General features: G+C 38.7%; 2 protein-coding genes across 2 annotated transcripts; one reads left to right on the top strand and one right to left on the bottom strand.

The window, feature by feature from the left end:
* Positions 1-8,359: 8,359 nt before the first annotated feature.
* LOC117206149 (actin-related protein 5) lies at positions 8,360-11,585 on the bottom strand. Its single transcript, XM_033445225.1, has 7 exons — positions 11,378-11,585; positions 10,956-11,270; positions 10,598-10,878; positions 10,306-10,524; positions 9,928-10,229; positions 9,683-9,863; positions 8,360-9,596 (listed from the first exon to the last, which is right to left on the bottom strand). Exons 1-7 carry the CDS (start codon positions 11,478-11,480, stop codon positions 8,973-8,975), a joined length of 2,025 nt encoding a protein of 674 aa, XP_033301116.1. The 5' UTR covers positions 11,481-11,585; the 3' UTR covers positions 8,360-8,972.
* LOC117206150 (protein obstructor-E-like) lies at positions 10,727-16,341 on the top strand. Its single transcript, XM_033445226.1, has 4 exons — positions 10,727-10,842; positions 12,962-14,230; positions 15,543-15,960; positions 16,221-16,341. The coding sequence occupies exons 2-4, from the start codon at positions 13,984-13,986 to the stop codon at positions 16,246-16,248; spliced, it is 693 nt and encodes a 230-aa protein (XP_033301117.1). The 5' UTR covers positions 10,727-10,842; positions 12,962-13,983; the 3' UTR covers positions 16,249-16,341.
* Positions 16,342-17,760: the final 1,419 nt, after the last annotated feature.

The raw sequence follows: 17,760 nt of genomic DNA, 5'->3' as shown, positions 1-17,760 counted from the left end.
ACTGGGCTAATGTAGTCTAAAGTATTACAGTATCGTGTTTAACGCGCCTTCTGTAACGCTATAAATTATTTGTCAAATGATTTTTCAATTATTACGAAATAAATCTCGAACCAAGTTCTCAAAATCTCCTACCACTCGATAAGTATTTTCAATTTTATAATTTCTTTATTACGTTAATTTTAAATATTTTATAATTACGAGATCGAAACGTACTTACGGGATAAGAAATATTCAAAGTTTTAGTTCGATTTAAGATTAAACTTATAATATTCGTCAACTTGCGATACAGAGATACACGTGTATTCTTATGAAAAGGGAAATTCGAAATTCCTGCTTCGTTGAGAAATAAATTTATATCGCGTTCTAAACAGCAAAAATTAATCGTCCAAGAAAAGATTAGAATTATGATTTTTGACGAGTCGAGTGTAATTTTCAGCACTCAAAAATACCCATGATCTAAGATGAGATATTTCGAATTTTTATTTTTAACACACGTCCGCGATGCTCGATACGTACTTTCAAATAGCCATACGTTTTCATAAATAACGTCCGGCGCTTGTCCTTTTGTACCGAGAACTTCACTGTTCAATGTTTTCATTGTAGACTGGCAAAATTCGATGGCATAAAATTCAAGCAACATTTGTCGCTAGACGCAACGTTTATTCGTCAAACGACACAAATCATCAATGATAATTAACATTTCTGTTCATTGAGTAAACGGACATCGATAGACTGTCTTTACGATAAATAGAAAAGAACAAGGGAAAGAAAAAATAACAGTATTTAAAAAGGGTTGTTTCTACGCGACACTCGAATCGCAATTGTCGTAGAGTTACCAAAATATACTCTGTTCTATTTGTTATTAGACGAGCTTTTTGCATGCGATTCGAATAAGATTCGAAAGAAAAAAGAAAATAAGATTTAAAGAAAGTTGATTCGATATGAAGAAATTGACCAATTTGATGGAAATATCAATTGAAAGAAACTTTTTACACGAATATTTAAACGAGAGCAAATTGTTCCAAATCGTAGTATTTCGATTGGAAAATTAAACGCTGACACTAGAACTACCATATTCGGCGATGTGATGGGGTTCAGATTTTTTGTTTTTGCTAACAACAAGCGGATGCTTTTTTGGCAAGCTTGTAGTTATATGTATTTACTTATTTATTTACATAATCTCTTATGTGCATATATATGTATATAATATACTCAAGTATACATTGCGGTTAGCGTAGTTCTAGTGTTAAATTGTTCAAAAGTACAATTTAGTTTTTCATATTATCAAAAAAGAAAGAATCAAATGTGTGTAAAAGGAAGGCAGAAATAACACGTGGCTGATATGTACGCTGCACATTATCTAATGATATTTCTCCTTGATTTTGATGAATTTTCCATACACGTGTATGACAAACGTTTATAAACATTTTATTCGTAGATATACACGAACCAATACTCTATACGACCTAACAAAGTTTATCAGAAATAACGCGTCAGGGATATCGGTCCAAAATGTCCTGTAAGAGAAAATCATCATCGTCGTACAAATTTCCATCACCGACATTGATTTAGATCGTTTTAATACCGCGATTTATACCGACAAGCTATTTTCAACGAAGAGAAGCGTACGAAAGAATTAGAAGACCGTTAACGAAGTTTAAAATCGTCGCTCGGCGACGTAACAAACATTTTATGCAAACGATCGAAATCCGAAAACGATAAAGACAGAGTCGCGAGGCGGGCAGTGTCTGGAAAGGAAATCTTTCATTTTCTACCTGAAACTCCGATCGACCATCGAGATAATAACGTGGAAAAGATCGAACGAAGGCGTTCGCACTTAGATTTTGTCGTTCAACCGTGTCTCGAACTGCAGGATCCTACAGGTGGACGAACTTGGATTGTACAGATACATTTTCGAGTCAGGACGATGCGCAGAAGAAAACAGCCTGCCATACGATCGACTTTCGCGTCTTCGGTTCGGTTGTTCGATTTTTCGCATGATCATGATCGTACAATTCGTCCATTGGTATTTAACGATTTATTCTACTATCACTACATATCTCTATTCTATCAATTCCTTCACGATCGACGTGAAGGTTTTGCGAAAGATCTCAAAGTACGTGTTTCGATTTGCTTTCTTCTTTTTTTCATTTCTCCCTTATCCGTTCGTTTCCGTGTTCGTCGTCGAGAAAGATCGGTCAGTGGAGAAATCGAGTGGATTGAGAATTCTTCGCAGGAAATACGAGCCGTGTTCTACCGGTGATCGGTAGATTTCGTCGAGTCCCGATGAACGTAACTGGTTGTAATAGCTGGAGAATGGTGGACAAATCTTACGTTCGATAGGAGCACTTTTCGATCTATGCGAGGATACTCCGCGAGTGATTCAGGTGCGAAGCGAAGATTTATTTTCGAACACCGGCTGGTTCGAGTCGGCAAAATTTCCCCGCAAAGCTGCAAATCTTGCGAATCTCTCGATCGTTCGATTTTACTCGCTTCGATTTGCTTTTCTCACTATTTTCACGTTTCATATTTTCTCTCGTCCTATTCGAAATTCTGTTCGACACTATGAGCCGTATATAAAGGTAACGAGCAATAAACCAACCATATTCCTATCCTACTTACCACGACCAAGTACGTACTATCGTTATGAAATTTTAAGGAAACGCTCTTAACGAGATAGACAGTGTACACGTTGAACACGTTGATAACGACGAAGCGCAACCGAAAGTTACGATTCGAATCAGAATTTTTCGGAACGATCGATACAGCTCTGGATCAAATTTATAGACGCGGAACGAGAAAGTGAAAAGATATGGGACGATTCTGCGATCCATGCAAATCAGATTCCGATGCATTTATCGAAGGTGTAAAGGTACTAAGAACGTATATTAATAGAAGATCAAACGAAAGATGCAAATTTCTTGATTAAATTAAAAGAATATACGATTAAACAGAAAGAAAGAAATGGAAACGCAAGGAAAGGATCGCATTATCGTGGTGTTATTAGGCTAATAATAAAGTAATAAAAGCCATCGTCCGCTTTTATGTTTGTCGACTGGATGTAGACGTACGGCTCGAGGCTCGAAACAGTTCCTGATCCGGGTTCGAACACTTTTGTCGGTGCTTTATCGCGCAGGCTGATCGGCCCTATATACACATTTGTGATACTCGGTTCCGCGCAGCCCTGGCTCGGACGTTGAATACTCTCGCTCGTCTCCTGGTACGAGCAGCGCGTGATGTAATTAAATCGACTTTCGCGGTGGGTGGAAGGTAGGTGCGGGGGGGATTAGAGGTGGATTAATCAGCGAAGATCGGAAGGAAGGGAAAAGAGGGAGGAGAAGTAGTAGTTCGGTTGATAAGGGCCACGTGAATCGGGTGGGAGGGGAACGGGTGGTATACGAATTTAATAAGAGCGAAATCAATCTCGATTTATTATCGAGGTCTATGGTCGGTCTATCTTTTAAAAGAGGGAAACGATAAAAGGTGGTAAGGGGTGTGAGGTGATGGATGAATACAAAAAAGCGGTGAGGTGAAAGACGAAAAGAATGGAGAGTGGGAGGGAAGGGGCGATGATGAGCCGAGAAAGAAGGAGTAAGAGAAAGATTAAAAATGATTAAAAACGATGCTCGCGTCGCTCGACATTGCGCCTGTACCATTTTGCTTCTTTAGCAGAGTACAATGCCATTTATTTTTATAATACGTTTACGTAGGATAGCTATTATTTTTATAGAGGTTTATCGTGCTACCAGTAAGTCTTATAGAGGCCTGCGAAATAAAAATAGTGTAGGATTTTTCACTAGGAGCCGCGGATTCCACGATATAAGATACATATAAGGTCACCTGGGATTTCTGATGTGACGACGAATAAGAGAGACACGCACTTCTAGTACTGGCTTTTATTTTCCACCACACGTTTCTTACGCACGTTCTTCGACGAGTTCCGTGTATCGAACGGATACAAGCAGCCCGTATTTCGAAGTCACGCGACCCTCGTGACATCCGCAATTTAGAAATCGAATTTCCTCAGTTCGTTGCGATTTTTAGAGAAACGGGAAAACATAGCAATAAAAGCAGACGAATAATACAATGGAATGGAAACGCGACCGCGCCTCGACGATACTTTCGGGGATCTTGAACCGTCATTTTCAAACGTTGACGATGGATTATCGTGGAGGCGATGCAACGTAGGCGAAAGTAACACGCGATATTTCTTCCGCTAATTGATGCTTCTCACGTGGAATTAGCCTCGGATGAAGGTTCGGGCAAGCCTCTTGATGCGTTTCGTATCGCGATTTTCAACGCGGGTGTTCCCTGCAGAGAAAACACAGTAAGGTCGTACGTCGATGAACCTTCGAAAGATACGTTTCGTTCTATTTTAAATATTACGCGAATATAAATCTTCGACTAATCTGCTCTACGTAAAATACGATTGTACGTTTAAAAAATAAAATTTCGAACAAGATAGTTGGCAACAATTTAACGATCGGATAATTGGAAAAAGGCCTTGCCATGTTTCTACGTACATAACTGTACGAACTTGCCTCGAGAGACTTATCGCGAACAAATAACGTAATCTTCTAATCAAACAGCCATTAAAGCTAGTGTAATGTACACACCTTGATGCCATTATGTCATATGAATAATTAAAACGAAGCTATAGAGTCAAGCAGTGTCATGGACACGCGATACCGCGCGAGACGCGTTGAAAACAAGCGACCCTCTCCGTTTTGCAGTGTCGCCGATGATTTTCCGTTCGAAGTGCACCGATATTTTTCTAAACGAAGTCTTGGTACAACTTGTCGCGTGTTGCGTCCTGTTTCAGAGACCTCCGTTTCTAACGTCTTCCCCAGTCGTCGAAAGTATTCCACTGATTTCTGTTCGAGTTGCCACTTTTAATAGGTAAAAACAGAATCGAACTTTTCGCAAACGCGTAAAAAGTATACAGGACATACGTACGCGCGTACACACACGTACACACGATTTAATTAACATCGGTATGGTCTACGATAAACCCGAGGGTGCTAAACCAGCAGCAAAGAGAAGCGAAAAGATGAATGAATAAAAATAAGAAAGAAAAAAACAAAGAAAGAAAGATAGGAAAGAGCAGAACACAGGAAGCTAGAGAGGAAATAAAAAAGAGGCGGGGAGGAAGGGAGAGATCGATTGGCTCGTTAGGCCATGAGCATAGGAGCGTAAGATTTGTTATTCTTAATATTTTTCCTCGGGTCGAGTCTCGAACGGTGCCTAAAAAGCTTCGATTAAAAACGGCGAACGAGAAATAAAAAGCAAGTTCTGAATTGCGTGTCGACGAACATTTTTTAAGAACACAGAGAAAAAGGGAAAAAACAGGGATTGTTTATCGGATTGTTGCGGTATGTTGTTTCGCGTTATCCTCGGCAAAGAATAAGGAAAAGCAAGATCGCACGATTCGAAGTGGGTAAGAGCGAATTAAAAGAAAGGGAGGGAGAAAGCAGGAAATTAATAACGGGGAGAAATAAAGATGGATGATCGATTCATCGGAGGAACAAAAGATTCTGATACGACACGACGATAAAGATAAGATATACCTATATACATACCGTCGATGCGTAGAAAGTACCGTGTCATATATATATATATATATACACATATATATATATATATACATATACATATTATATATAACAAAAATACGCGCGTGTGTATGTATGTACGTGTATGAGTGAATTTGCATAATTGAAAAATGTGCGTGCGTATGCGTGTATGCGTGAGACGTTAAACAAGAGGATTATCATAGTGCTCCGTTTAAGGAAAGCACGCAGGCTGTGGCGAAAATCGTGCTGCAACCGGTTGTAGGATTATTTTTCTGTGAAAAAGTAGGTCGACCGTGGTGGAACAAGTTTTGTTCGGTACGAAGTCTGGTTTTCAGGGAAATTAACTTTCGATATCGTAAAATACACCGGTGGTCGCTTAACGTTCTAGGAAAACGAAACTACAGATGGAAATCAAAAATAATACTATTTTCTTCGAAATTGTAAACGATACTGTTAATCGTTATTCCACGGGACCGTATGAGATATAGATGATGTTCTATGGTGTAATATTACTGCACTTCGCGCGATATTTTGATCGGCTGTAACGATAATTCGATGTTTCGAGCGTATGTCGAAAAATCGTTACACGATTTCGAATCGAACAAGAAGCGGGAAGTTATGCCAGCCGATTATCGTGTTTAAAAAGAAGACTTGAGAGTTGGAATAATAATTAATCGAGTAACGCGAAGCAATCGAATATCAAAATACAGGTTTGCCGAAGTAAAGCGACTCGCAACTTATCAAAGCAAATGTACGCGTTTTGATGATAGAGACTATCCTTGAACACATTGGAGATTTGTTAGACGAGAAAAAAGAAATAGACCCCAGCCCTGTCGCTTATTTTTACATAGAAAGAATGATCCAGCTTCTAGCGACAGCACTACTTTTGGCGCATCCTGTTTAATCGAAGAGAATAATTTAAAGCTACAGATCTAATATAAAGGACAATGAACAAGTATATATAGATAGGTTACGCCGATACATGTATGTACCTATAAAACATAAGACGAGAGTACGCACTTTTGTAATAGTAGTTTTGCGAAACAAAAACGAAAAAAAAAAAACGATAAATGATAGTGAATGATATATATATATATATATGATACATATATATATATCACGTATGTTAGATATATATATATATAAATATAATGAAGAAAAAAGAATTGACGCTTGATACACCATAGTTTTCACCGACATATCCTGGTTGAACACATCCCCTTTACGTACATACTGCATATTAGTTCTTAATTATGATATCACCATAAGATTACTACACGAAAATATAGAGTATTTTATGAGTAAAACTGACGATAATATTATTATTATTAGTGATTATTACAGATCAATATTGTTTATTGCGATTCTTGATTATTGTCGTACAATTACGATTATGATTATCGAGAATATAGGTACGTATAATAAACGTAACGATGGTACAACTAAGGCAAGTATGTACTGTACATAGCTGTCACTTATCCTTTGCCCCACCATACAACCATAAGAAAATATATAAATACATGTATATATAAATATATATACATGCATTTATATATGTATATATATATATATATAATATAAATATATGAAGCCATTATATTGCAAAACATTAATCTCATTGTTATACTAATAATTATTTTGAAATACTATTGTCCTTATTATTATTATTATTTTATCGTAAACCATTGTAATTATTATTAATATTATTATTATTATCATCGCTACTTTATATGATTACCACGATAAGAATATGTTAAAACCGCGTGTAATTTTAATTAGCGTACGATATTATTATTGGCGAAAGTAGATCCCTCACTCTTAGCTAAGACAGATAGAAAACTTTATATTCTTACTTTCTTCACGGATTGGATTCTACCTCACTTTCATTGCTATTATTGAACAGCCGCTAAACGCGTGAAAAGCTTAGGAAACGAAGAACAATGGAACAAAATATAAGAAATAGACGTCCTCCGCGTACTTTCCTTTTTTTCTATCTTTCGATTATTTCGATAGCGAAGCGTTTGCGCTGATAAAACAATTTCAAATCGGATCAAAGTGCAACTACTTATCGTTGATGTTGTTATTAATTATTTGTTGAAACTGCAGCGACCTCAGCCTGTGATAGTTAAAAAGGATATTATTTAAATTAAGTATCCGCTGTATTACACGAAACCTAGAGCATCAATCGGCTACGCATAGTCTCGAAGGATCGAACTATGTCTGTACGCGTCGTGATTTAACTTTTGTTTGGGTAGGCCCTTGTGCCTAGAACCAAGCTCGTTACGATACAATGTTGTAAATTATTTGTAACTCGAGAGAATGAAAAAAAAAAAAAAAATAACAACAAAGAGATGGCTCGATACAATGTTGCGTAGAATTTAAGTATTATCGTCTGTATTAGTCAGACTTTTGTAAATCTTAATTTTGTAATGAGCTTCACGCTACGTAGTGCAATATGTATTGTTATGCGTTCTAACACGAAATTTTCACAGTAATTTGCTATAAAAGATATTGTAATTCACGAATCTGTTGCGTTTCTTCGATGAAAGTTCGAACAAAGGATTACTCAAGAATCGACTTTTTCTTGATTCGTACTTGTTATGTAATACGTCGTAATGTTTGTAATTTTATCTAATTTTACCTATAACTGCATGTGATAAGAGAGAAAAGTGTAGTTACAGAGCACGTAAAAGTAAAAATGCAACAAGTGTCATTGAGTGCTTTAAACAAATACACGTAACAAACGCTGTGCGCTTGTGATTATGACTATTTTTTCTTTTCGTTTTTTTCTTTTTTTTGTTTAAGATAAAGAGAAAACTAATCCAATTGTTTCTTCTTTTCTTATGTATGTTGGTGATGTGTGAAAAGGTTCGAAACGAACGAGTTTCCATACGGTATGTTCCTTTATTAGGTGAAACACGCAAGAATCACTTATAATTAGCTGTAATATAATCGCCTGTAGGGCTTCGTAATATTTTTTCAATATATATATATATATATATATATGTATATGTATACATTATATTAACTGTATTGTGATGTTAACTTAAGCCATGGACAGAAATGTAGGAGAGATTTTTCGAGGTCGCTGTAGTAAATCCTCTTGCTGGGGTGAGGTATCATTTTCTCAGTTTTTTAGCTTATTCGACAAGCGCCGATAAACAAGCGGATGTCGATTATTCTCGATGAATAAAAAAAGAAAAACCAGAATGTACTCGCATAATTATCTTTGAATGGTAAAATGGCGATGATTGGGAACTGTACATTGTGATCAGCAAACAGACTACAATGTAGTTTGTTCGTGATTGAATGAACAAACGGAAACACTTGTGTAATAAAGTAGATATCCATAAAAAAATATCATCTGTATTTTCTATTCACTTTAGTTTTATTATACTTTTACTCCATTTCAACGTCGACGACAGCATCCTCTACGATAACCTGTTCCGATGTCACAGGTGTCTGTATCGTAGGTAAAGGATCAGGAGAACGGGTGTAAGTATTACTGCTCAAGTGTTCTTTAAAATATTCACCACCTCTTTCCTCGTATTCCTTCTTACTCACTAAGAATTCAGGAAGGTTTCCATTCAAGCCAAAATCCCTGGCGCCATACCATGCATCTAGACTGGTATTTTTTGCAATATTTATTCGAAAACTCGATCCAAATGGTCGTATTTCACGAAGTTCACGATTCAATCTTTCGAGTAAGCCAGGAAATCTTGTCGGTCCACCCGTGAGAAATATATTTCCCACGAGTCGCGACTGCTGTTCGGGCGGATAAAGCTTCAAAACGAAATCGATTGTCTCTGCAATGCCAGCTTCCATTGAACCAATCATCGATGGTTGAAATAATACTTCCGGAGCTCTCAAGCGTTCTACCCCTACATGTAATTGATGAGTTTCTCCAGGAATCATAGGAACGTTAGATCCAGCACCATCGAATTCTGGATCGTGATGTCGTAGTACATCTTCCAATTCCATAAGCTTTTCTTGTTCTACCTCCGAGTCTGAATCTCCACCTTCCTGTGAAAGACAAATTAGAAACACGTTACAACTTTAACGTTATAAATTTCAGCGCCAAATGACAATAAATTAAAATTTATACAAACCCTATTTATAACTTTATAAACATCCCAATCTTCGTCTCTCATACCAAAATCATCATCGCGTTTTTCTTTTCTCGCCAATTGGCTTATTATGCGCATTCTTTCCTGTGCAGCAGCTGTTCTACGTTTCGCCATATCTTGTCTACGTTGTCTTTTTGCCAGTCGTCTTTCTAATATTTCTTGCCTATAGCGTAAAGAAAAATATATCGTAACATCGTTATAAAAACAACGAAGAAATCATTGGTTACCTTTTCTTTCGAACACCAGCGATCCATTCGTCAAAATCTTGTTGATCTTTAGGTTGCAAACTCGATTTTATTTTTGGTTTTTGTTCTTCCATCGCGATATTCTCCTCTTGCGAGTTAGCCGCTACTATCTTTTGTCTGGTTCTTTCTACTTTTGCTTGCAGATTATTAATCATTTTTATCAGATCTGCCTCATTTGCGAGAGAATAAGTTTTTAACGCTTGATCAAATTCATCCGTTTCACCTTCTTCTAATAAATCTTGAACGGCTAATAATTGATTTAGTTGTTCTTCATCCTCTGCTAACTACAAATAACGATTATGTTTCGATCGTTCGTATCTAAATAAATTTATGGAAATAGATTTATAGAAAATTACTAACTCTCTCTTCTCTTTTCCTGGCGTTGATTTCCATTAATCTTCTAGCTAATTCGCGTTTCCTTTCCTTCTGCTGCTCGACTGTTAGACCAGGAGTATTTGCAGGAGCAACATAGGGTAATTGAACTCTTAATACATTTGTATCGTAATGATCTGGATCCGCCCATTTAGAAATTTCATCTTGATAACTTAAAGCTATCATTGAATGTTCATGTATTAATTCCTATATAGAGAAAATGGAATTATACGTTCTTCGAATCGTCATAGCTGGTGTAAGCGATAAATCATCCATATACCTCTGCTCGACTAGGTGTAATTGCATTTACATGTACCGGATATTTAAGTTGAAGCAACCTGTGCATGTAGGACGTAATGTGATATCCACCAACATTGATCCTTCTTGAGTTTACAGGATCTGCCTTACCATCTAATATAGGTATTATGTGCGTAGTGTGATATCCAATACTGATTATTAAACCATCCGGTGGACAATTATTATGCTGATAAGAAAATAAGCAATCCACTCCATATGCTATCGCAGGTACGTTGTAACATTCGAATAAAAGTTCAGCCATCACTAAAACGAATACAGCCGTTACCTTCGACATAAATCTTAAAGTAACCTCAAATTTGTTTGTACGCTTATGTACTTACAGTTTCTGGAATAATTAGGATTCAGAAACGCTTCTGTTAAAATAATAGGATGATTTACCGCACCCTCTGTATCTATTCCCATATGAGTAAACGTGTAATCAAATATTTGTTCCTGTGCTTCAAAATGCGTTACCACGTTTCGATCAAACTGTGTTTTTAATTGAAATCGAACAGCTTCGATATTAGCTATGTCATTTCCAACCTGAGGTTCACCGTCCTTTTTTCCACGTTCCTTGCGTGGTTTTGCAATAAGATTTTTAAATATTAGTTGGCATTCTTTTTCAGTAGCCCACCCAACTCTACAATTGTACGATCCTATAAGAAATCATTCGCAATTTTTTATTCCATTCACTTTATATTATATCTGTACTTGTAATTATATATTTATATATTTATATAATCAAACAATGTATTTAACTTACCATTATCAATTACAAGCGGAGTTGCTTCGCATTTTACTGTATCTGGATAAAGATGAATAATATCAGGTACAGCTTTTATGTCTTTTAATTCAAGAACTTCCATTATATATTTATGATATTTATTTCTTCTTTTTTAATAGATCATAAAGAATACTTGCATGCGTCGGTGCTTTGGGACATGATGTAAACAATATAACCAGTCGAGGAACTGTAATATCGACGAAATTGAAATACCAGCTACAAGATGGCGTGTAAATGCAAATGCGTTGTATCACCAACGTTTTAGTCAATGATTGCATCACGCGCAATCAATTCAAACGTTTCGAAGAAAGAACATATATTTCAACTTTAATCTTTACCTTACTTACTGGTATTAATTATACTTCTATTCATTTTTCTATGTTGCGTGATATTTTGATTACTAACCTCACTTTTCGGACAAAATTTTTACAGTTTTTCCAAGTATTTCGTATATCACGCTCTATCAAAACTTTTTCCTCTTAACAATCGCAACTAACATAATATCTTGTTGTAAAGGTATCATAAAATAGTCCATGTTTCCTTTGTTCGTAATATTTGTTCTTATCATTTTCGCGCTTTCGTATTCGTAATAAATCACGAACGAGTAACGAATGACGAGGCGACGTGATACGTTTGACTTTACAGCGCGAATCTAAATTGTTCTGCTTTCGCGGTCATTGGCCACAGGATATCGTTAAAAAAAACGATCGTTTGACGAAAGAAGAAAGCGAAATCGTATTTTTATTCAAATCACTGAAGGTTCGCGATCTCCTCTTCGCGTTTCACAATCGCGAGTATGTTTCACTCTCACGTCCGAGTCCTAACGTTTCGACGCGTGATTTTTTCATCGTAAAAGCCCGCGTATCGAGTCGTTTGCGCAAAGAACCATCGATCCTCTTATCTTATCAGCGAAACGTACAAAGATGATCCGTAAAATGTCGCGAGAAGTCCTGTCGCCGGGTGTCGGTGAAACGTTTAAAGGTTCGTAAAATAGTGGCGAAAGAGAAATCACGAGGAAATTAAAGGAACGTGGATCATGTTGACGAAGAGCATAAACAGAGCGAGAATATCGGGCGCCGCGCGTATTCAAAGCATCCGGAAGAGAACGTGTGCGCAGAAGTAACGATATTAACATTCACGGACCCTTTCAAAGCGTTGCGCAATTATAATTTCACAAACGCGCGTGAAATCGTACGAACTGTTGTCGATCGATAAAATAACACGGTCGTTCTTCGTTTATTGCTTCACTTGCGAACGCGTTGAAAGAGATGGCAACGAACGAATAGCGTTGAAAGTCGAAACGAAACGAAACGAAACGAAACGAACGTTATATCGATATTTACTCTGCTTGTGACATTGGTCATCCTCGAGTCGTTGACCTTCTCTATTCTTCAAGTCTACGCGTATCTCTCGTTTTCCCGTTAACATTAGACAAATTTGCATCGTCAACGTTAGATTAACATCTATCAAGAGCCGTACTTGCGGCAACTCTCAGCGATCTATTGGATCTAAATTTAGCACTGTCAACGCCCAACATCGGATATTTCCAATTCTCTGTTTCAGTGGCTTTCAACTCAACCATCGAGAAAACTTACGGAGGAAAAATTGTCAGAGCACGGAACGTTATGGCACAGATTAATACCAACGTCGGATGTTATTAACTTTCTATGGAATTCGACGATCAATCGACAACAACGTACGACCGGCGTAATTACGAGCTTAAGTGGAAAAAACGAAACCTACACGAACACATGTATCGTCAGCTACTTAATTGCTATAACGCGTGCTCTACTCTGCACGCGTTACGTGTATTTTCATAGTACGCGCACTCTGCAAATCTTCGCCTCATCGAACCTTCCACAAACGCGTAAAAAATCCTCGATCTACGTGCAACAGAACGAATTCTACTTCTCGCCAAGTAAACGAATTACTTCCGTGCCACGGACGTTTCCTTCCTGCAGTCGCAGTAGCGATAAGACAGCCTCCAGCGATCAATCTGCCCCTTTGTTCTGCCAGTAAATTATCTCGAGCCAGAAGCAACGCGATTGAATCGCTGTGTTGATCGATGATAAGCTGTGACCAGATCGCCTATTCGCGTACCCGCACAGAGAGGAGTAGGGTGAGATTGCGCGTTACCCGGAAGTGGCAGGGATATTGGTGTCGGTGATACGCGTCCGTAGCCGATGGAGAAATAAGAAGAAACGCGGGAAACAGAAAGCGAAACGGGCGCAGCGAAGGTTTAGGCGGTGAGACAGTATCGGCAGTCCCGTGGAAGAAAAGCGGCGATAGCAGAGCGAGCAAGCGAGAAAGAAGTTTCGGCGAAAGGGGGGTGGGGGTTGTGAAATGCAAGCAAGGATGCAGAGGTGGTGTGGCAGGCGAATCAGGACCAGTTTCAGGTCTGCGTTCACGTCATACCCACGTTGCTACGTGCTGTCGACGGATCGGAAGAGAAGGAAGAAGAAGAAGAAGAAGAAGAAGAAGAGGAGGAGAAACGGAGGAGTAGCGTGTTTTGGGCCATTGTGCTTTGATCAAGGGTTCAGAGGCGGAGGAAAAAGAGAGAAAATAAAAAAAATTGAAAAAGGACCATGTTTCTTCGAGTGTTTTTCCTTTTGTTGGTCAGTGTGGTGACCTTGAGCAGAGCACAGTTTCGGTGTCCCGAGCCAAAGGGTTTCTTCTCGGATCTGGAACAGTGCGATCTTTATTACGCTTGCATAGACGGCAAGGCGGAGGAGAAGCTGTGCAAAGACGGTCTCGTCTTCAGAGACGACAACCCTAAGAAGGAACTCTGTGATATTCCAGCTAACGTGCCTTGCGGTGACAGGACTCTCCTTCGTAAGTTACACTTTCCTTAATCGTTTGTATCGACGAACGAGACGTTATTAACGCTCGATGGCACCAGCCATTAGGTTCGGTTCTACGTTTACGCATTGGGAAACGATACGAGCGTGTAAAACGTACGACGATACGAGTCATCGGTGACAGATGTGGCTTACATCGAAGACGAAGTAGAAACGACGTAAACGAAAGGAGATGTTAGTTTTGTTTCATGTAGGAAGATACACGATCTTAGGTGCGCGTCTGTCGCAAAATATTCGAATCGTAAGATCGAGTTTTACGTTTGTTATTCGACATGAACGTTCTGACTTTTGTTCCGATCAGAGAAATATGAATTTAAATGTTTCAGCATTGAGATATCATAATGAAAAACGAGTACAGAGAACTCTCTTATTTTTAATCTCGAACGGATTTTAAAGCGCATGTATTTTCAAACGACGAACTATGTAGTTTTTGGGAGTTTTACGTATAAACGATCTTCTTTCTTTCAAGAAATTTTCACGTAAAAGCTATTGAAACATCCGTTGAATGATTTACGATAGACATCGTGACGAAGTAAGAATCAATTTAAAAGTAGTATCACGATTGTAAGCTAAATCTAATCTACGAGCGAGCGAATCGATCGGCGAAGTGCAATCGCGTAAAGATCGCACGATACCGAGAACTTCGAGAAGCGAATTTATGAGAAACCAAAGGTGAAAGTTACATGTCTGATTGCGCGCACCAGAATATTCCGGTCACACTATCTTCTATTTTCATGAAATTCCGAACAGCAACGTGATGGGAATTGTCGATGCGGCAGAAATTTGTATCGATGTCCCATATCGAACATCCAACCGCCCGATCTAAAAATGCAAATCAGGTTTTTTCCCGATGAACGCAGCTCGATTTCGAATGCGCGAATTCGAACGCGCTCTAAAAGAACGACGCGACGATTAGAATGCGTGGCGAAGTTGCGAAAGACGCGATAAATTAGGACGAACCGGTTTCTCCGTAAATCCTTGGCTAAATTCGTCTTCAGACGTGCTTTTAATCCTCCTTGGCCTTTGTCTTTCTGTTTTTTTTCCTCCCGCAAGCGTTCTTTTACCGCTCGAATCGAAATCTTAACTCGTATGCTAATCTTTCCAATTCCCGTGGATCGAGTGGAATCCTAGTGAAAGGACATTTCTTTCTCGCTTCGCGTATAACCTTGCGTTAATTAATATCGTTTATACGTTATGTATAACGAATAATATTAAAACTTTAACGTAGCCCGTTACTTTAGCCTGGTAATTCTATTTTAATTAACTTTCGATGCTTAATTATTCAGAGGAACCACAGCCGAGCAAAGGATGTCCACGAGCTAATGGCTACTTCAAACACGAGGATCCAACCGCTTGCGATCGTTTCGTGAATTGCATCGATGGCGTGGCGCAAACAATGCCCTGTCCGCCTGGTCTGATCTACGAAGACAAAATGTCCAGCTGTGTCTGGCCAGCAGATGCCAGTAGATTGTGCGAGAACGTGAAGAGAGACGTTCTCGACGATGGATTCGTTTGTCCCGATGGCGATGTGCCCGGACCACTCGGCAGGATTCTACCCCATCCTACCTATCCTCATCCGGAGGATTGTGCCAAGTTTTACATTTGCAAAAATGGCGTGGTGCCGCAGAAAGGACAATGCGAGCCTGGTACCGTTTACAGCGAGGACAGCTTCAAGTGTATGGACCCGGAGAGCGTGCCCGGATGGTAAGGTTCAGTCCGATCTTAACGAGAAACTTTGACCGGATTGTACATCGTTATCGATCTTCGAAAGCGCGTCGTATAAAGAAAGATGGCGAAAGTAAGAAACGATATCGCGATAGCAACGAGCAACAGGACAGTGAAAACAAATTTGAAAATTAATATAGTAGCGTAGGTAGTATATGGTGTTTATTGGAGAGGTGACATAATTTTGTGCACTTTAGACGCAACGAAATTCTTATCTCTGTTGTCTCTTCTTGTTACAGCGAAGACTACTACAAAAACAAGAACTGAATAAAGACAAGGTGCCAGTTACTCAGCGATCACGTCTGTAACGCTTAATTTTTTACACTTAGGAACAATAAACCCGTGATACACTTACGTAAATGAGTAGCCTTTGCATACACCTCCCACGATAATTATACCTTTCTCCTTATGTAAACGGATATTACGCTCCGGAAATTTATAGTGCCGACAACTTTGTTACGGCTTGTTCTAATAGAAAGATCAATAACCGCGAGTTAATAACTGTAAGAAGGAATTCGCGATATAAGCGAAGAAAGAAAACGTAGCACGCGCGTTATTTTGCATTTGGTTGATTGGCAGAAGAGAACGAATTGGTCGCGATATTTTTGTTTAGTCGTTGCAAATAATTTCATTCGAGTAGTAATTTTATCTAGAAATTTGCCTACTCTCGTGTCATAAAGAGCAAGAAACTATGGAATTACCAGATATTAAAAGTCTTCTACCGAGTTTCTCTAGGTGTTGATTATATAGAAAAGAGCATCGAATAAGAAACAATTACAGCTGTTGCTTTGAATCGCTGAAAATTGATCTTGTTTGAATACAATGAGCGACGCGTAATGGTAAAGGCTGGCAGACAATTTCACTTAATTCACCTGATTGCAACCTTTCTCTTTACGTAATTTACGATGTGCTCGATGAAACGCACTTCTCGCGACCCCGTTGGCCGATTTACATTTCTGCCGGGTCTATCTCGCTACTGAAAATTTGTGAAAGTTCGTGCTTCGTATTCGACATTTTGGAAAATCCATTCAAAATATCTTGCACGTTAGCGATGTACAGCGACCACGAGAAGTATCGTGACACGTTGTTGTATTTGTTGTAGCATTTACGTACTAGTTAATCAGTACATACGACTACAAAAATCTGATACCAGAAAATGGAATGCAGAACTCGTTAAAAAATTGCTTCGTCGAAAAATAAATTGCATAATATCGTAGGAAATTATTTTCTACGAAAGTTTTATCAAACGTTTCGTCATTCGTAGTTCCTATTTTACATTTGCTTTTCTTTCTCTTAGATATTCGATTTTTTATATTTGTCAGCTATTTGCCAGATAGAAGATCGAAAGAACTCAATTAGCCATCGATCAGAGGCATGACCGTGACGTATTCGTTTCGTTGATCCGACTGGTTCACCGACAATGCAGATCATAAGTAGCGAGATCGCGATCGGCATTCGTCGGCTTTCACTGTCCATGCCGGGAGATCTGGTTCTCCCTTCAGGAGCCATTGCTCCAAGTAGCGATGACTGTTGCGTAAGGCCAGTTAAAGCCTCCAGGGGCTAACCGTACTTCATACATACATCCAGGAAATGTATTTGTACGGTCATACGTGTATATCGCGTACTCTCATTTTTAACCTCGTCGACGCTAATGCGATTCAACGTTGTACAAACGAATGGTTGATGAGCATGGTATGTATATACATTGGGAGATCGAGCGAATCTCATCAGGGAATATGCGTCGCAGGCAGGTAGTCAAGTAGTTAAAAAGTAGTTAAG

This window comes from Bombus bifarius, unplaced genomic scaffold (genome assembly GCF_011952205.1).
Source record: "Bombus bifarius isolate JDL3187 unplaced genomic scaffold, Bbif_JDL3187 scf7180000007996, whole genome shotgun sequence".
Taxonomy (NCBI): Eukaryota; Metazoa; Arthropoda; class Insecta; order Hymenoptera; family Apidae; genus Bombus; species Bombus bifarius.
The sequence above is the reverse complement of the archived record's forward strand: the minus strand, read 5'-3'. Positions and strand labels throughout refer to the sequence as shown.

What these genes read in the sequence shown, in the direction of transcription:
- LOC117206150 (XM_033445226.1), top strand. Translation starts at nt 13,984, where the DNA reads ATGTTTCTTCGAGTGTTTTTCCTTTTGTTGGTCAGTGTGGTGACCTTG. An exon ending in CGGTGACAGGACTCTCCTTC is followed by an intron (nt 14,231 to 15,542) that starts GTAAGTTACACT and finishes TTAATTATTCAG; the next exon opens with AGGAACCACAGCCGAGCAAA. An exon ending in CCGGAGAGCGTGCCCGGATG is followed by an intron (nt 15,961 to 16,220) that starts GTAAGGTTCAGT and finishes TTCTTGTTACAG; the next exon opens with CGAAGACTACTACAAAAACA.
- LOC117206149 (XM_033445225.1), bottom strand. Translation starts at nt 11,480, where the DNA reads ATGGAAGTTCTTGAATTAAAAGACATAAAAGCTGTACCTGATATTATT. An exon ending in TCCGCTTGTAATTGATAATG is followed by an intron (nt 11,271 to 11,377) that starts GTAAGTTAAATA and finishes GATTTCTTATAG; the next exon opens with GATCGTACAATTGTAGAGTT. An exon ending in CCAGGAAAAGAGAAGAGAGA is followed by an intron (nt 10,230 to 10,305) that starts GTTAGTAATTTT and finishes CGTTATTTGTAG; the next exon opens with TTAGCAGAGGATGAAGAACA.